The 20,890-nt window shown below is 36.7% G+C and overlaps 1 protein-coding gene across 1 annotated transcript in view; it reads left to right on the top strand.

The window, feature by feature from the left end:
- Positions 1 to 20,890, top strand: part of ADAMTS19 (ADAM metallopeptidase with thrombospondin type 1 motif 19) — a 267,865-nt gene that overhangs the window by 65,026 nt on the left and 181,949 nt on the right. Inside the window, exons 4-6 of the mRNA XM_027547039.1 lie at positions 5,843 to 6,015; positions 7,512 to 7,595; positions 8,262 to 8,419. Coding sequence (XP_027402840.1) covers positions 5,843 to 6,015; positions 7,512 to 7,595; positions 8,262 to 8,419 — 415 coding nt within the window. The remainder of the gene's footprint in view (positions 1 to 5,842; positions 6,016 to 7,511; positions 7,596 to 8,261; positions 8,420 to 20,890) is intronic.

Consider the following 20,890-nt stretch of genomic DNA (forward strand, 5'->3'; position numbering starts at 1 on the left):
CCTGGGATTTCTTTGGAAGGAATGATGCTAAGGCTGAAACTCCAGTACTTTGGCCACCTCATGTGAAGAGTTGACTCATTGGAAAAGACTCTGATGCTGGGAGGGATTGGGGGAAAGAGGAGAAGGGGACGCCAGAGGATGAGATGGCTGGATGGCATCACTGACTCGATGGACGTGGGTCTGAGTGAACTCCGGGAGTTGGTGATGGACGGGGAGGCCTGGCGTGCTGCAATTCATGGGGTCGCAAAGAGTCGGACACGACTGAGTGACTGATATGATCTGATGTGTAAAATGAAAAACATTTGTGAAAATTTAGTGGATGTTGTTAGGTGGGGAAAGAACATTTTGGGGAGAAGGGAGAATAAATACAAAAGCATAAGGGCAGAAGAAATCATCTACTAGGCGAGCTGAAGCCAGTGTCTGCAGTGTGGACAGGAGGTTCAAGCCTGGAAAAGTAGTCACAGATGAGATAATGAGGGGCCTTGAGTACTGTGGTAATAAAGACTTTGTCTGGAAGGCAAAATGTGGTCTTTCAAGACTGTAAACAGGCCAGTGGCCATCAATATTTATAAAGTTGTGAGTATGCCTAGGACTCTATGCGAACAAGAACGAGATTTATAGCATTGAAGAAGACCATCTATTTGATCAGGATAACAGATCATCTGTGTTCGTAGAGCTAACTTAACCCAGCCACTACTGATATAGTTTCCATATGCCAGGCGTGACATCGTGGAGATGATCATCAGTGTGTGGAGGGTATTATGGGGAGCACATAGTGTCCACCTGTATATCCTCATTTACAAATGTCTTTTTTAACTGGGAGTGTGTGGTATCAACTCTATTGTTTTGATGCATGCATCTGGGTAGAAAATGATCTCAAGGATTGAAGAGATGAAGAAAGAGCTCAGCATGCTTGATATGGACAATGAAGACATTCAAGAAAGCCACTTAGTAAAAAGATGACTTCAACATGCATGATTTTCACACACAGTGGCTAACTCATATGACAGAGTCAGAGAGTCATGGTATTGAGATTCTTAAGAAAACTAAAATGTTCCAAATAGCCTATTTAAATTAACACACAAATATGGATGGAGTACACTGACAGTTTGGGGCCAAACACAGCTGTCATTAGTTGGGGCAATAAAGGGAACAAAAGCTTTACTGTCTCTCCTTTACATGGTCTCTTAATCACTCTTAATGTGATTGAAAAGCACCGAATGTTATTTTTTTCTTTCGTCTCTGTCTCCTCCATGGGCATGTCTTCTTCCATATATATACCCCCTAAATGTAGGCATTTCCCAAGACTTCCTCCTTTTCTTTCTACATCTCATGCCACAGGCTTCTCTGGAATGATAGAGTCAAAATCCATGGGTCCATCTTTACTCACACATTGTTTTGTTCCAAACTCTACCCCCATTTTAATCTCTCTCCTGACAGTCAGGTGTTTAAGTACCTCCTACTCCCATGTCTCTTAGGCACCTCATACTTAATAAATCTGTGGCTGAACCCATCATTTTTCCTCCCAGATTCCGCTGCTGATACTCCCACTATCTACCTGGTCACTGAAAAATAACCACCCTACCCACCTCCCCCCACCCACACACACATAAAACAAACAATAGCAAAAAGAAAGAATAATCCTAACCATTATCATTTTTCTCTGTTTCTTCTGATTAATTTTACTGGGCTCCCCTGATAGCTCAGATGGTAAAGAATCCATCATCTGTGTAAGAGATGAGGGTTTGATGCCAGGTTGGGGAGATCTCCTGGAGAAGGGTATGGTACCCCACTCCAGTATTCTTGCCTGGAAAATCCCTTGGACAGAGGAGCCTGGCAGGCTACAGTCCATGGGGTCACAAAGAGTTGAACATGACTAAGAAACTAGCACTTTCACCAAAGGTGATATCTACTTTCTAATATTTTGCCTATTATCTCTTCCTTTCTGTTCCTACCACTGTGTGATTTTTACCCAGAAGACCATTGATGTATCCATTTAGGAGAGATGGTAGATCTGTGTCTGTGTATCTATATGTCTACCTATCTTTCCTCCACAACCAACTTATTGGGTGTTGACCCTGCCAAGATGAGCCTTTTCATATACTTATAGGAATGTCTCCTACTAAAGACTTTAAGTTTATATGATGATATACTAATATATAAGTAGGATTGTGATTACAATGGAAAAAAAAAGAAACTACAAAATTCATTCCTAACTGTTGTAGATCTTAAGATACTAATACAATTAGTTTCATTTGCTGTCCTTCATCAGGGTCTTTGGTATTAACTGCTGGTACTAAATATGGATTCATAAAATTTACTTTTAACTATAGTGATTCTGATCTTGGGCGGCCTTGACCTGCAACAGCTTGAAGTGGAGGTTGGGTACCCCCCAGAGACTGAGGCCAGGTCACGGCAGTGAGAGCACCAAATCCTAGCTGCTAGAGCAGTGGTCAGTGACAAGGCTCTGGCTTTTTGACTTCACAGGAAAGAATTCCCACTGAGTCACTGAGTTGTGCCCTCATGGCAGGCTGAGGGACTTCCTTACTTATATGGGGCATTTCATCTGGGTTTCCTTTGCCAATCATTTTGTTTTTCCTGACTCACAGTCCATATTTTGTTTATCTTAGGATCCTTCCCTGTGTGCATATGCAGCTGTTAGCCAAGATGGATTCGATCAAACAGTCCTGTGGGTAGACTGGCATCAGTTAGCATCACTCCCTTTTTGAGTGCCAGGGAGCCTTTCTGCCCATGTATAGTTGGGGAGGTCTCCTGTCTCTGAGAGTGAGAAATGTGTTCTGGGCAGGGCCCCGCCTCCTCTCTCAATTAATCCTACTATTCTCATCTTGGAGTTCCAGTCCACAGGGAATGAATCTCCAGTCACTGTGCCTTGGAGGCAGGGGCTCATCTCCCTCCTGCCTCAATTCTGTTGCAGATGGCTCCTGTTGATTTTGTCATTTTTGCATTTTCCTGTTTCATGATATAATGCTTATTTTTGTTAAATAAGGGCTCTTTGCATTTTATTTTCATGACACTTTGGTTAACTTAGGTAACTGATCTCCTTAACATTTGGGTAAAACTTCATTTGTTAAATAGATTTTTAGTTTGTGTCCCCATGAGAAAAAAATGAGAAACTGTAATTTATGGAGATTTCTGAGAACTGTGAAGTTACCAGCAATTGTGATGGAATCTACTTCACATTAGACCTCAGAGCTAACTTATTTGGACCTAGAAGTTAGTAATAGAAGGAACCCAGAAGTTTAATAACAGAAGAGATAAACTAATTGTGGCATCATGAAACTGTGTTAGAAGGGAAGTAAGGTGGAACAAGTAGTAGAATAGAATAAAATACACACCAAAGTCAAGTACCTGGAACAAGCCTCTAGAAAAGGAATTTATCAGAAACCAAGAGGATGAACTAGAACTATGAGCATACACACCTCACGGTTCAAAACAAAGTTAGATATGTCCATGTAAACATGACTAATTTGACATACTTGTTTATATCCATGGGATTCTGTTAAACACACATGTTGACTTCTGGGGATTCCACTAAAATTGGAATAAAAAAATTTAAAAGATGTTGGCCAACAAGTACAGATTTGGGGAAGAAGATGGCAGTTATTTAGTAACATCAGCAGAATTTCAGTAAATGGCAAGGAGAAGAGCAGATGATAGCTGATTTAACAGTAAATGGTGGAGATGGCTGTGCAGTTATAAAAAGTTGTTAAAACTAAATGAATTGTACATTGAAATGGCTACATGTTATGGCATGCAAATTAACCTCAAGAAAGCTGTTAAAATTACAAATTTATTATTAAAGCACAGCACACACATAGGAAGTTGTGCAAACGATGTGTCCGACTGCTGAATTTTCCCAAAGTGAAGCATAAGTAGGTACTACTCGGATCAAAATGTAGAAAGTATCAGCACCATAGATGTTGCCCTTGTGCCCACTCTTCGGCACTAATTTCTCTTAGCCCTAGATCGTCACTATCCCGACTTCTAACATCCCATCTTCCCAGTTTGTGATGTTCCTATAAATGGAATCATACACTGCCTACTCTTTTGTAATTGCTTCTTCTGTTCAGCAGTATGTTTGTGAAGCTCATCTGTTTTCACTGCTCTATGAAGTCAAGTGAAGTGAAATGAAAGTCACTCAGTCGTGTCTGACTCTTTGCGACCCAATGGACCATACAGTCCATGGAATTCTCCAAGTCAGAATACTGGAATGGGTAACCTTTCCCTTCTCCAGGACATCTTCCCAACCCAGGGATAGAACCCAGGTCTCCCATGTTGCAGACAGATTCTTAACCAGCTGAGCCACAAGGAAAGCCCTCAGTGCTATATAGCATTCCATTTTATGAATAGGACAGAATTTCTTTATCCATTATACTATTGCTATTGATGGTTAGTTGAACCATCAATAACACTGCTATGAGTAATTTTTACACCTGATTTGCATGTATTTCTAATGACTATGTACTTTAGAATGTTGATCATTGGGTGTGCAATTATTCAGCTTTAGTGCATACTCCCAACCACTTTTTCATTGTTTATCCTAATTTAAACTCCCAGCTCATATGAGTATGGGACTTCCAGTTGTCCTTACCTTCTTGTTAACACTGAATATAATCATGTCTATCATAGCCATTCTGGAATTGTATTTAAATTATTGTGGTTAATTTGCATTTCCTTGACCAATGAGACTGAGCACCTTCTCCTATGCTAATTAGCTTTTTGAATCTCCCTTTTGTTAGAAATGCCTGTTCAGATTTGCAGCCAGTTTTTCAGTTCAGTTATCTGTCATTGACTTAGAGTAGCTTTTCATTTATTATGGAAAAGTTCTATAATTATCTTCTACCACTTGGTTGAATGATTTTCATTCTGATAGTAGCATATTTTCGTAAACAGAAATTTTCCATTTTATATAAATGTATAAAGATGTTTATTGGTGGTTGCTAAGTCGCTTCAGTCGTGTCCGACTCTGTGCGACCCCATAGATGGCAGCCCACCAGGCCCCGACGTCCCTGGGATTCTCCAGGCAAGAACACTGGAGTGGGTTGCCATTTCCTTCTGCAATGCATGAAAGTGAAAGTGAAGTTGCTCAGTCATATCTGACTCTTAGCGACCCCATGGACTGCAGCCTACCAGGCTCCTCCATCCATGGGATTTTCCAGGCAAGAGTACTGGAGTGGGGTGCCATTATTGGTGGTTACTGGTTTTATTTGGCCTTGTTTGAAGAATCTGCTGTGTTGAGGTCATAACTTCTGTATTATTCCCATGGATGACAGAACCAATTCCTTTGTAGCCCATGCATAGTTGGAGTAATAAGAGGCATTTACCTGCAGAGGAGCCTGGTGGGTTACAATCTATGGGGTCTCAAAGAGTCAGACACGTCTTAGTGACATTAGGATGCATGGAGCAGTCACTTCAGGCACTTCTGGCAAGTAGACCTTTATCTTATCGCTGGTTTCCAAAAGAAAACCATGATGTCTTTTATTTATGGAATTATTTTATTTATACATACTAATGTGATCTTATTATTGGCCCATATAACTCTAGAAAGCAAGTGTTACTGTTATTCATTTTATAAATGAGGAAACTAAGGCTGACTGAGTGATGTTAGTTTCCCGAGGGGTAGAGTTAATCAGGGGTAGAAGTCCAGTCTGTCTGATCCCAAAGCCAAATGCTCATTTAGGTTCCATGGTCTTGCTCATCACTATATCATCAGCACATGTTGGTATTCAATAAACTTTCTTTTTAATTATTGAAGAGGTGGAGATTTTTAATCATTTTGCTAAGATAGAGGCACATTTGAAAATTCATTTCTGTGTTGCAGATAAAGGAAGACCTAGATCTAAAAAAATAACAGAAAGTGGAAGAGGGAAACGATATTCATACAAATTACCTCAAGAATACAACATAGAGACTGTAGTGGTTGCAGATCCAGCAATGGTTTCCTATCATGGAGCAGATGCAGCCAGGAGATTCATTCTAACCATCTTAAATATGGTAGGCAAACTTTAAAGTGCGCTTGGAATTTTTTCAAGAAAACTCTAAGGAAGAAATGTGTGAGTATAATGAAGTTCTTTAAAAATTAACTCATTACTATTCCTTTCTTTTATTGACATCAGTAAGAAAAAATAGGTGTATCAAATTGATCCATCTCAAGAAAGATATCAAAATAATAATTGATACCTTCTAGTAATAAAACCTTATTGTTAATTTGATGTGGCAAAACTCTTTTTCTGTTATTCTTTTATCTCTTTTTTTGTGCCCTTCTTTTCCTTCTTTTTTATAAAAGGCCATTTGTTGAAATAGCAGAAATGTTGTATTTGTTTATATGTATGGCCCCACCCAAAGTACTGTAGATTATGAGGTGGAACAAAAATGGAGGTTGGTGATCCACTGAGCTCTTACGTAGGTATGTAAAATTGCATGTCAGCTATAATACTAGTTGATGAGTAAGATGTGTTAGCTAAAGCTAACTTTGGTTGATAGCTTTTGGACCAAAGAAATCTAACTTGTACCTGGGATTTGAATCCTTGTACCTTCTGCCTGAATCCTTTGACTTAACTATATACCCTGTTGAGTAAACTTCCTTCAAGGCAGAATGAGAAGGTTTTCATGGAGAGTGTTTCTTAGGAGAGAGTAAACAAAAATGAAAGCCAATGGCAGATGTCCATTTATAATTTGAGTTGCCATATAAGGCAAGATAAGAACCACTAGTACAAGGATAAATACTTAGCTACTGAACAACCACTTCATCAGCATTTTGTAAAGGGTAGACAGGCATAGCCTACCAACTTCAGTCTCTTTTAAATAGTACTGCCTTGGAAAGTGTGGGTTTAGTATGCCAATTTTAATTTTCTGTAGTAAGTTAAATAGTCAGTTTAAAAAGAAAAAAAATCAAGGTACCGCATAAAAAATTTGCTTTGCTTTCCAGCATTGTTACATATGCCATGTTTTGGAAATACCAGTTATAATGGTGACCTGAAACCGTTAAGCAACAATAGCATGTCTTCATGGGCAGCATTGAAGGGGAGGAGCTTTGAAAATCCTGTTCCTGTTTGGCAGTTGTCCTGGGGAGAGTAAAAACTGTAAAGGATAAATTGGGAGGTGGCATAAAGCAGGCTGTTTTGGGGATATTTTCTCAGAAGAAAGGACACTGGCATTTTGTGATCTTAAGAAAATTTCTAGGATTTAGTTACTAAAATTCTTCTCTTCACTATTGTGGAAAGCCCAATCTTCCCTCTGCCCCCACCCCCATTAAAATGCTTAGATTATCAATTGCAGTGTATATTATCAGAATGCTAGGTCTAAATTTCTTGGTGTCTAAAGTGAATTAGTTATTGCTTATTAAGCTAATTTTAAAGTAATTAAAAAATTTTTTTTGAAATATATAAAATTGCTCAACTGAATTGAGACTTCTCCCTGTTCTGGGCTTTAAGAAAAATTAAGATGTCTTTCAGTTTTATTTTAGGATTTTTATTTTTATTTGCTTTTAGGTTTTTAACCTTTTCCAACACAAGAGTCTTGGTGTGCAGGTCAATCTTCGTGTGATAAAGCTTATTCTGCTCCATGAAACTCCAGTAAGAAAGTCTTGAGTTTTTTGTTCAATTCAGTGGGTGAGAAGTTGTATCCAGGTACTTTTAAGTAAAGGGAATGTTAGGGATTTACTTTTTATTGACTTAAAATCCAGAAATATCCACTGAGTCACTTGAAATGTACATAAAACTGGCCATTAGTTTTAGTTAATACCTCAATTATAGTCAAGAAATGGAATGTTTGTAGTTTCCAAGAATCCTGACAACAAACTTAACTTTGCAAAATGCAATTTTTAAAAGTAATTTTTAATGACAGTTTTGTTTTCTTATTTAAACATGTGCTTTATCTGTAATTCAATTTAAACAGAGACTGTTCCGTGGCATCATTTTAACATACTGCTTAGCTTTGTAAAACCTTTGTTAAAATTGTAGAAATAATGAGTGATTTAAGTCTAAAAGTTCCACATTCTTAATATTCCATTGCAACTCTCTTCTTTTTCACAATAGCATTAAACAGGTTTTGTAATTATTGTACCTTCACAAAGTTTTAAGATTTTTTAGCTCAGGAAAAATTAATTCTGAATGTCTTCCAGGTTCTAATTAATGTTATGGTCAGCAGTCGGCTCTAGTAATTCAAGAAGTCCCCTTGGTCTTTAGTTTTCTGTATATCTGAGAATAATTTGCCTTGAAGTGAAATCTCTTCTTTTTCAGGCAGATCTTTATATTGGGCATCATGGAGAGAAAATGCTGGAGAGTTTTTGTAAGTGGCAGCATGAAGAATTTGGCAAAAAGAATGATATACATTTAGAGATGTCAACAAGCTGGGGAGAGGACATGACCTCAGTGGATGCAGCTATACTTATAACAAGGTGAGTTTTTTAAAGCCAGTTAAATGACATTCTTAATTTGATGGCCATGCTGTTAATCCTATTAATCCCTTCATAGAATGCTTTTATTCCAGATTTTGTGTTCCAAAAAACTTTTGGCATAGTGCTGTTAGTCATTTCCCTCAATTCATAATAACTGATTTCTGAACAGCCACATATTGGCTGGCATAGTGACTAAACATTTGGTTAATTAATATAAAAAAAGTTACCTTCTATTTTTGATGCAAAGACATAGCCATTGATGATGATAAATGAAAGCACTGATGAATTTTGGTGGAACTTTGAAGTTATAAACCTACATGGTATGTTTTTCCATCATCATCATCATGGAAAATGCCCAGTATGTTAAACTGAACAATTTCTGGTTACAAGAAAAAATTTTAATTAAGTCTCTAGCTAGTTAATTTTGAGCTGCATTTGTATTTCAGCACTGAGTATAAATATAAGGTGAAACAATGAAGAACAGTTAACTCTCTATGAACACTCTGTATAAACTTACAAACTTAAATATAAGCTTATTTTGCTTAGAGCTAGTAATTAATGGTAGTTCATTGTTAACTAGCAATTTAATTTTTTTTTTATCAATGTTGACATTTCACCTCACAGAATACACAGTGACGTTTACACATGATTTTCTGTAATGAGTCTATTGAATTCATAATGGCTTCTTGTTGCTGAATTGTGTAAAAACTATTCAACTTATAAATAATTCATAAGGATGAAAATAATCTCTATGTAAGAACACAACTAGACTTCCATTTCCAGCTATGTAGGTGTACCTGATACTAGACCTCTGCAATAAACAGCTATAAAATGGAAAAACATTTATGAGGCAACTGCTTTCAGTTATTGAAGAAATAGCAGTGCAGTCTCTAAAAGAAGGAAAATTTGCTAAGTGAGGCCCACAGCCAACCCGACTTTGCCTTGGGACAATTTTTTTAATGGTACAGCAAGCTGGAATCTAAGTAGAACACAGTGCTCCTGTTGAAAGCACCAGAGACGAGGATACTTTGCAGGCAGAGGTGCCAAATTCTTGTGCAGGTCATCTGTGAGGACTTTGCAAAGGCTGGTCTAGCTACACATAGAAACTACCCAAAATTTATCAGGGTGCTGTTGCTATGGAGTTAAGGTTCTAGAAATTGAGCATATTTGGGCCATGGGAGTAAAGCAACCTTGCTAATACCTTGTTTTTACTCCTGGCATTTATCTGAGTAAACAAAGGCACCATTTAGAGGCATTTATCTGAGAAAACAGAGGCACCATTAAGTGGCCTTCTTAATAGGCACCATGATCCAGAGAAATGCCTTCTCTTGACCCTCTCTTAACAAAGCCTGAAACCAAGCCCAGTTTGGAGTTTGAGTCTCACCAGTTTATGAAGGCTTGGGAATCATCTTGAGCTTTTGGTATATTCTCCCTACTAAAGAATAAACTCAAACCTACCTACATTCAGAGTGACCAGCAAGTAAAAAAGACAAAGCACTCTTCAGAGGAATATAACTGAATCTTGAATCTCTATAATATCATCTACAATGTCTGGAATATAATGAAAATTAGTCAAGCAAAGAAACATGAAAATGTGACCCATGGTCAAAGAAAAATAATAGAATCAGACCCTGAGATTGCTTCAGTTCAGTTCAGTTCAGTCACTCAGTCATGTCCGACTCTTTGCGACCCCATGAATTGCAGCATGCCAGGCCTCCCTGTCCATCACCAACTCCCGGAGTTCACTCAAACTCATGTCCATCAAGTCAGTGGTGCCATCCAGCTATCTCATCCTCTGTCCTCCCCTTCTCCTCCTGGCCCCAATCCCTCCCAGCATCAGAGTCTTTTCCAATGAGTCAACTCTTTGCATGAGGTGGCCTAAGTATTGGAGTTTCAGCTTCAGCATCAGTCCTTCCAAAGAACACCCAGGACTGATCTCCTTTAGAATGGACTGGTTGGATCTCCCTGCAGTCCAAGGGACTCTCAAGAGTCTTATCTAACACCACAGTTCAAAAGCATCAATTCTTCGGCTCTCAGCTTTCTTCACAGCCCAACTCTCACATCCATACATGACCATTGGAAAAACCATGGCCTTGACTAGGTGGACCTTTGATGGCAAAGTAATTTCTCTGCTTTTGAATATGCTATCTAGGTTGGTCATAACTTTGCTTCCATGGAGTAAGCGTCTTTTAATTTCGTGGTTGCAATTACCATCTACAGTGATTTTGGAGCCCCCCAAAATAAAGTCTGACACTGTTTCCACTGTTTCCCCATCTATTTCTCATGAAGTGATGGGACCAGATGCCACGATCTTCGTTTTCTGAATGTTGAGCTTTAAGCCAACTTTTTGAGATTGCTTAGATGTTGGATTTACCAAATACTGCTGGCATTGGAATCTCAGAAGAGAGTTGAGAATGTGTAAGAAAATTATTTGAAGATGTAATGTCAAAAGTTTTTCACAGATTTCATAAAAAACCTAGAGACCTAGACCTAGTTATTTTCATAAAAATCAACTTAGAGACTGAGGCATATCACAGGAAAATTGGTGAGAACCAAAGATATAGAAAAAAATGTTGATTGGCTAGAGAAAAGGGATACGTTACAATAGTGGAGACAACATTAAGATCAATAACTGACTTCCTGTCAGAAAGAAAAGATCCCTGAAACAATGAAATGATATCACTAATGTACTGACTGAAAAAACCCTATCAACAAAATTCTTAATGAATTCATAAGGGTACTTTCTTAATCTGTGAAAGTGTGTCTACACCTACTTACACACACAAAATCTATAGCTAATAAGACTGGAAGCAAGGCAAGGGATGTCCACTCTTAGCTCATCTGTTCAGTGTTGTGCTGATGGTTATAAGTTAGGGGAACGAAAGGTATAAATATTGGGAAGAAAAATTAAAAACTGTCTCTACACAGATGACATGACTTGGTAAAAAGAGAATTTTAAGAAATCTAGTGGAAAAATTGCTAGACTTTACAACTGAAATTTACAAGGCTATGGCATATAAAGTCAATTTAGAAGAAGAATTATATTTATATATGGGGGAAGTGAACAGTTGGGAAGATTTTAAAGTAACTTTCAAAATCATAAAACACTGAGAATAATTTAAGAAAATGAAATAATATTACATAGTCCTGCTGAGAAAAATTAGAGATATAAACAAAGGTTTATTTATTGGAAGACAAAGTCTTAATCAAGATGTCTATTTTCCCTAAATTGACTTAGGGAGTGACTATAATCCCAATGAAAATCTCTGAAGGTTTTTCATTTGGTTTGGTTTGGTTTTAAAAATTACAATCTGATTCCAATATTTATTTGGGAAAGAAAAGGACCTAGAAGAGTTAAGAGGTTTTGTAAAAGAGGAACACATCAGGTGGACTTACATTTTCTGATTTCAAAACTTATTATAAAGGTTTGGTAGTCAAAACAGTATAGCTATGACAGAACGTTAGCCATACAAATCAATGAAACAGAATAAAGAGTCTGGAAATACACTCACATACATATGGTCAATTGATGTTCAGTAAAACCATTAGCATAATTCAGTGATGAAAAGATAGTCTGTTTACATATGGATAGTCATTTGAAACAAAATGAATCTCAACCCTGGTTAGCACCTTGTATGATGTTAATTCATAATGGATCATAGAAATCTACAACTATAAGACTTTTATTAAAAACAAAATCTTCATGACCATGAGAAGACAGTAATTTCCTAGATAGGATACAAAAAAGCAGTAAATAAAAATTATTAATCATTTGGGCTTCCTGAAAATTAAAACCACATCATATCCAAAAATATTGATATGTAAATGAAAAGATTAGATACTTGCAATAGACATCTTTAATGGATAATTTGTATCTATAATTATATGTGTATTTATGTATATACATATATGATATATAAATATATAGAACTTTAAGACTAAGAAAGATAATCAAAGAAATATGACCTGTGTTTACCCAAACAGTAGCTGGTAATCTTGGAGTTGACTGTTTGACCTCTGTTTGTCTCATTATGATGAGGCTAATAGTACAGAGAGAAGAATATAAGACATCTTCTATAACATCTAACATAAAGTGACCATTCAATAATTTTCCAAGCATAAATAATTGTATAAAATCCCGTGCAAACTTTTATTAATGTGGAAGATATACTATCAGAAATATCTTTTATTCTAGTATTATATAATAAATGTTTTTAATTGCTAGTTGGTCAGCCCATGGTTATTATTACATTCCTCATTATCTTAGACACAGTTGGGAATCATTTGCTGTGGCTGACAGTATTGTCGAGTGACAAAACAGTTTTATGGGGTTAGTGTGATATACTCGATATTACCTGTAGTAATTTTCTGAACATGTTACAGTTTAAATTTAAATGAGAAAATAATATGTAAAATTCCTGACACCTAGGAATTCTGAAACAAGTATCAGTTCCTTTTTCTTCTTTTGGCTGTTTATATCTAGTGAAAGTTTATTTAATAATTTACACTTTACATTTCTATAGGATGAATGAAATACTGAAACATATAGTGTTTTATATGTTTGAAAGACTATAAGTCTACCTTATATACTAAAGCTATTGGATTTTTACTACATTATTTATTATTTATTTAAATTTAATTTTTATTTTATGTTAGAGTATAGTTGATTTACAATATTGTGTTAGTTTCAGGTGTACACTTTGCTGTTATTTTCAGCAGTGATTCATTTATACATATACATATATCTCTTGTTTTCCAGATTATTTTCCTATGTAGGTTTACAGAATATTAAGTAGAGTTTCCTGTGCTATACAATATATACATATATATTTATGCTATACATATATTTATGTGTAATAGTATGGATATGTTAATCCCAACCTGCTAATTTATCCCTGCCGACCTTTCTTTTTTGGTAATGATAAGTTTGTTTTTGAAGTCTGTAAGTCTGTTTCTGTTTTGTAAGTTCATTTATATCTTTTTTTTAGGTTCCACATATAATTGATATGATACAATATTTGTCTTTCATTGTCTGATTATGAAACTTCACTCTCTATGACAGTCTCTAGGTCCATCCATGTCTCTGCAAATGGCACAGTTTCATTCCTTTTTATGGTCGAGTATATTCCATAATATTCCAGTAATATACCATAATATTCCATAAGATATACATATCACATCTTTTTTATCCATTCCTCTGTTGATGGACATTTAGGTTGCTTCCATATCCTGGCTGTTGTAAATAGTGCTACAGTGAACACTGGAGTGCATGTATCTTTTTGAATTATACTTTTCTCTGGGTATATACCCAGGAGTATGATTGGTAAGTCATGTGGTATCTCTCTTTTTAGTTTTTTAAGGAACCTCCATACTGTTCTCCACAATGGCTGTATCAATTTACATTCTCACCAATGGTGTAAGAGGGTTCCATTTTCTCCACACCCTCTTGAATATTTTGTTGTTTGTAGACTTTTTGATGGTGGACATTCTTACTAGTTTGAGGAGGTACCTCATTGTAATTTTGATTTGCATTTCTCTACTGATTAGTGAGGTTGAGCATCTTTTCATGTGTTTTTTGGCTGTCTGTGTATGTCTTCTTTGAATAAATGTCTGTTTAGACCTTTTGCCCATTTTTTGGATTTTTTTTTTTAATATTTAGCTTCATGAACTATTTGTTTATTTTGGAAATTAATCCCTTGTCAGTCACATTGTTTGCAACTATTTTCTCTCATTCTGAGGGTTGTCGTTTTGTTTGTTTATGGTTTCCTTTGCTTTGCAAACATTTTTACATTTAGTTAGATCCTATTTGTTTATGTTTGTTTTTATTTTCATTACCCTAGGAGGTAGATCCAGAAAGATCTTGCAGCAATAGATGTCAAAGAGTGTTCTGCTTATGTGTTCCTCTAAGAACTATATATTATCCTGTCTTACATTTAAGTCTTTAATCCACTATGAAGTTTATTTTTATGTATGGTATTAGACAGTGTTCTAATTTCATTCTTTTACATGTAGCTATCCAGTTTTATCAGGATCACTTAATAAATAAACTGTATTTTCTCCATTGTATATTCTTGCCTCCTTTATTGTAGATTAATTGACCAAAGGTGTGAATGTTTGTTTTGGGGCTTTCTATCTTGTTCCATTGATCTATATATCTGTCTTTGTGAGAGATCATACTGTTTTGATGATTGTAGCTTTGTAGTATAGTCTACAGTGAGGGAGCCTGATTCCTCCAGCTCTCTTTTTTCTTTCTAAAGATTGCTTTGGCTATTCAGGGTCTTTTATGTTTTGATACAAATTTGAAGATTTTTTTTGTCCTAGATCTGCAAAAAAAAAAATGCCATTTGTAATTTGATAGGAATTACATTGAAACTGTAGCTTATCTTGGGTAATATAATCATTTTGACAATATTGATTCTGCTAATCTAGGAACATGGTATATCTTTCTGTTTGTGTCATCTTATATTTCTTTCATCAGTATCTTAGAGTTTTCTGAGTACACATCTTTTGTGTCTCTAGGTAGGTTTATTCCTAAGTATTTTATTCTTTTTTGATGTGATGGTAAATAGGATAATTTATCTATTAAATCCTTAATTTCTCTTTCTGACCTTTCATTGTTAGTGTATAGAAATGCAACAGATTTCTATGTATTAAGCTAACAGGAAGCTAACACACTCATATTTGGTCTGTATCATTTGGAAGGAGGAACAGACATACTGTTTTATTGCATAGAAGTATCCTAATTTATGTGACTACTCTATATTTTTATAGCTTTCTGAATTTTCACAAAAAATGTATTAACATCTTTATCTATATATGATTGTAAACAAGTGCTAGTATTTGTTTAGAATAATTACAGTGTACTTGCTCTTGTGCTTAGAAATAAAATCTTTTTCATTATTGTCAAAGTGAAATTGAAAGTGAAAGTCACTCAGTTGTGTTCAACTCTTTGCGATCCCATGGAATGTACAGTCCGTGGAATTCTCTAGGCAAGAATACTGGAAAGGGTAGCTATTCCCTTTTCCAGGGGAATCTTTTCAACTCGGGGATTGAACCCAGGTCTCCTGCCTTGCAGGAGGATTCTTTACCAGCTGAGTCACCAGGGAAGCCCAAGAATACTGGAGTGGCTAAGTCTATCCCTTCTCCAGGAGATCTTCCTGACCCAGGAATTGAACTGAGTTCTCCTGCATTGCAGGTGGATTCTTCACTAGCTGAGCTACTAGCAAAGCCCATTTTCATTATTGTCAAGTTTTGCTCATAAAATGCAATTGAACTACTTGCTTACACATAGGCTAGTATAACATATTAAAAGAATAAATCAAAAGTAGTCATATCTGGGATTTGTGAGAATATTCTAGATAATATTCTACAGTAATATTTGTGTTTTTTCAAAATTTTTAATTGCAGGATAATTGCTTTACAGTATTTTGTTGGTTTCTGCTGTGCATCAACATGAATCAGCCATAGGTGTACATATGCCCCCTCCCTCTTGAACCTTCCTCCCACCTCCCACCCAATTCCAACCCTGTTCATTGTCACAGAGTTCCTAATTTGAATTCCCTGCATCTTACAGCAAATTTCCACTGGCTATCTGTTTTTACATTATATGTTTCCATGCTATTCTCTCAATTCGTCCCACCCTCTTCTTCCCCAGCTGTGTCCACAAGTCTTTTCTCTGTGTCTGCATCTCCACTATTGCCCTGCAAACAGGCTCATCAGTACTATCTTTCTAGATTCCATGTACACGCGTTAATATATGATATTTGTTTTTCTCTTTCTGACTTACTTCACTCTGTATAACAGGCTCTAGGTTCATCCTGCTCATTAGAACTGAAAACCTGTTTTTTATAATCTCAGTTTGCTGGCTCAAGTCAGTTGTAAAATAATTATTTGTCCTCAGATTTTCAAAACTTGAACTACTAGCAAAGGACTAAATATGTACTCTGTAGGCCCAAACCATGGTTTTTAAAGATAAGACAAAATAAAGGATTGTTCTTTCTAATGTATCATCATCAATGAAAACTAAAGCTTCACTTGCTAAAAAGCATTTCTACTCAAAACCTGATGGAAAAACTTTTTTGGGAGACAAGATTTGCTGTAGTTTTGCTAAGCCATTTCATGTTTCATGGAAAAAAAGATTTTTGTGTACTTCCTAAACCCTCTAGCAGAAGTGTTGATCAGTTTTGTACCCCTTGATAAATAGAGCCTAGAATGGGGCTTAGCAGATTGCTTCTGTTTTTTGGAAAGCGACAGGTTATAAAAATCTAGTTGGAAAAAAAAAAAAAAACCTGTCAAATGATATATGCATATAACATATTGATAGATACTGATATAATTTTGCCTTTACTTTCCTGTGGGGCTAAAGTTTATTTGGAGGATCACTTTTCTCTGTATTACTGCTTCCAGTGCCCTGAAAAAGTGAAGTGAAAGTGAAAGTCTCTCAGTTGTGTCTGATTCATTGCAACCCCATGGACTGTAGTCCATGGAATTTTCCAGGCCAGAATACTGGAGTGGGTAGCCTTTCCCTTCTCCAGGGGATCTTCCCAACCCAGGGATACAACCCAGGTCTCCTGTATTGCAGGCGGATTCTTTACCAGCTGAGCCACAAGGGAAGCCCTCCAGTGCCCTAGTAGTAAAAATTAGCCCAATGTAAGGAAAGGTTTACTTCTCTAAGTGACCTTCCACCATTGATTAGGAAAGTCTAAATGAATGGTTTGAGTTATCGAGGAAGAAAAAAAATCCCTTTTTAGTAGGTATAATCATATAGATAACCAGATCTTTAGCTTTGTAAAGAAAGAAAGAAAGTGAAGTCGCTCAGTCATGTCCAGTTCTTTGAGACCCCATGAACTGTAGCCTACCAGGCTCCTCCATCCATGGGATTCTCCAGGCAAGAATACTGGAGTGGGTTGCCATTTCCTTCTCCAGGGGATCTTCCCGACCCAGAGATCAAACCTGGGTCTCCCACATTGCAGGCAGATGCTTTACCCTCTGAGCCACCAGGAAAGTGAAGTTATAAAAAATAAGATAAAATTTTTAATCTCTGTGTATTCCATGGTCTTATCCATATTTTACAAACTGAACTCATAAACAGCCTTCTGCTGCTAAGTTGCTTCAGTTGTGTCCAACTCTGTGCAACCCCATAGACGGCAGCCCACCAGGCTCCCCCGTCCCTGGGATTCTCCAGGCAAGAACACTGGAGTGGGTTGCCATTTCCTTCTCCAATGCACGAAAGAGAAAAGTGAAAGTGAAGTCGCTCAGTTGTGTCCAACTCTTAGCGACACCATGGACTGCAGCCTACCAGGCTCCTCCATCCGTGGGATTTTCCAGACAAGAGTACTGGAGTGGGGTGCCATTGCCTTCTCCCATAAACAGCCTAGTATCTTGCAAATGCTCATCTTAGGTCATCATTAAATGTTGTATGTTATGTGAGCACATTTACAGGAAGAGATAATAGCTCAGTTATTAATTTTGGTTTCAACTCAAGTAAATAATGTATGTATCAGTCCAAACCTATCTGCAGTCATTTATTTGTTAAATTGTTCTGTGTGACACAATGAAGTAAATAGTTTAAAGCTGACCTAGTTCTATGGATTCATAGTAACAAAAACACAAAACACTTTATCCCAACTATCAATTCCATGATTTCTTAGTGTAATTTTCACATTTCTCTTTGAAATTATAGAGAAGAGACAAGTCTTTATATCTTGAAAATACTCTTTAATTTAGCATTTAATTTTAATAATGATACTTTTGTTTTTCAGTATTTACTAAAATGCTTTTGGTACAATACTTCCAAAAGTTAGTTTCAAAATAATGCCATTGGCTAGTAAGATAGAAGGGGTAATAAAATAGAGACATGGCAGAAATACATTAATTTCATACAAATCATAGAATAATTTTTGAATGAATCATTTATAGGTATATCCCAAGGCACTATAAAATTCTACAATGAGACTTATTCTCAGATGAATCTTCACTCTTGGAAATTAAAGGCTACATTTCATTTTTTTCAATATAAATCAGAACTTAAGCAGGATTTATTGACCTTCCCAGTTGCCAAAGTCTAATAGTATCATTTCCATAAACTCACATAATGAAACTCTGTGATGCAGACTTCAGGCACACAGAGCCAACATGAGCCAAAAATGAGAGAATTCAAATCCACTTGATCACAGGTCCAGGCAGCAAACACATCTCTGTCCCCCTTACCCCTCACAATCTTTGAATATTATGAAATTGGGATTACATTATTTTGATCCCCTGAAAAGCAGTGTACAGTTGAAGAAGATTAAGAATTACAGTCTGATCTGAAGTTTTTAGAATGCTGTTGATGATTTGTCTTTCAATGGTACTAAAAGATATTTCCAGGCCTTTAGGATATAAGACCTTGAATTTTTTGGGAAAAAAAAATGTGCTCTATTCATTTGTTTGCTGACTGAACAGAAATTGGCTGTGTGATGGACTCTTAAGTGCCCTTGACAATAAGCAGTGCATTTCTCATAGTTTTATCATGTTGTTTAGTTACAGATGAAGTCCCTTGTTTCACATTATGTAAATCAAAGTCATCTTGAAGCCTTATGCATTATGATATGTACATTTAGAAAAAGCACATAAAATATCTTTCCCTCTACATCTGAATATACTTTATGCTCCATGATTCTTGGCCCTAAGGTAAAGATTTGATTTCATGTGATTCTTTAATTTTCTGGATTGCCATATTATTTAGTATCATCTGTTTTGGGTGTTTCTCTCTCCATTTGTTTTCTGGCAAAGGCAGTTGCAAAATAGGACTATCTCGTATTTATTACAGTTCCCCAGGCTTCTTCCTCACTGATCCTAGGCCCTTTACACATTACAGAGGTGATTTTATATCATTCTCTTCTTTGCTTTCAGTGCAGAAGCCTTTTTGAAATTTAACTTTTTATTTCTCTTCCCAAGTGCTTGGCATGTGAGAAGCACATAATGAATCCTGTTGTATAGGCTGTGCACTGCACAACAGTACAGGGAGTCATTTACATTGTTGTGTATGTAAAGGAGGCATTAGAAGTAAGCAGTGCACAACCTCTACAACTAGGCACGGTGTCCTTGTGATAAATTTGATTTCTAGATCATCCGTGTCTGGTCTTTTACTTGTTACAAGAATGTCAGCAGACCTTTTTCATTCCTCTTCATCTGTAATTATATTCCATCTCTGGATATGTTGTACCATCAGGAGGTATATTTTTATATATCATTTGGGGTTGGTTTTGAGTCACAGAATCCGGTGTGGACCAAGTTGAACACAAGAGGAGGTTCTTTTGGATTCTTTTTGATACATGGAGAAGATTCTGTGTAGTATTCAGAACTAAAGGAAGAACAAAAGAACCAAACATCAAGAAAAATGGTGAAGAGGAAAACTCTTGAAGTATCTGCCTGAGTTTGAATGATCCAGGGCCATTCAGGTTCTCTTACTATACTGTCTACTTCAGATCCTCTGAAAAAGCAGTTTTGAGTTGAAGGGGGGGTGTCATGTGTGTAAATTCTGTTATTTAAAGTCAGTGACCACTGTTTATAATAGCCAGGACAGGGAAGCAACCTAGATGTCCTTTGGCAGATGAATGGATAAGAAAGCTGTGGTACATGTACACAATGAAATATTACTCAGCTATTGAAAAGAATGCATTTACATCAGTTCTAATGAGGTAGATGAAACTGGAGCCTATTATACAGAGTGACGTAAGTCAGAAAGAAAAACACAAATACAGTATATTAATGCATATATATGGAATTTAGAAAAGATGCTTAATGATGACCCTGTATGCGAGTCAGCAAAAGAGACACAGATGTATAGAACAGTCTTATGGACTCTGTGGGAGAGGGAGAGGGTGGGAAGATTTGGGAGAATGGCATTGAAACATGTAAAATATCATGTAGGAAACGAGTTGCCAGTCCAGGTTCGATGCACGATACTGGATGCTTGGGGCTGGTGCACTGGGACGGCCCAGAGGGATGGTATGGGGAGGGAGGAGGGAGGAGGGGGAGGGAGGAGGGAGGAGGGGGAGGGAGGACGGAGGAGGGTTCGGGATGGGGAACACATGTATACCTGTGATGGATTCATTTTGATATTTGGCAAAACTAATACAATTATGTAAAGTTTAAAAATAAAATAAAATTAGAAAAAAAAAAAAAAGAATAGTCTTTTGGATTCTGTGGGAGAAGGTGAGAGTGGGATGATTTGAGAGAATGTCATTGAAACATGTATATTACGATATGTGAAATGGATCACCAGTCCAGGTTTGATGCACGAGACAGGGTGCTCAGGGCCGGTGTACTGGGATGACCCTAAGGGATGGGATGGGGAGGGAGGTGGGAGGGGGGTTCAGGATGGGGGACACATGTACACCCATGGCGGATTCATGGCAATGTATGGCAAAAACTGCTACAATATTGTAAAGTAATTAACCTCCAATTAAAATAAATAAATTAAAAAAA

This window comes from Bos indicus x Bos taurus, chromosome 7 (assembly GCF_003369695.1).
Source record: "Bos indicus x Bos taurus breed Angus x Brahman F1 hybrid chromosome 7, Bos_hybrid_MaternalHap_v2.0, whole genome shotgun sequence".
In the NCBI taxonomy this organism is placed as follows: Eukaryota; Metazoa; Chordata; class Mammalia; order Artiodactyla; family Bovidae; genus Bos; species Bos indicus x Bos taurus.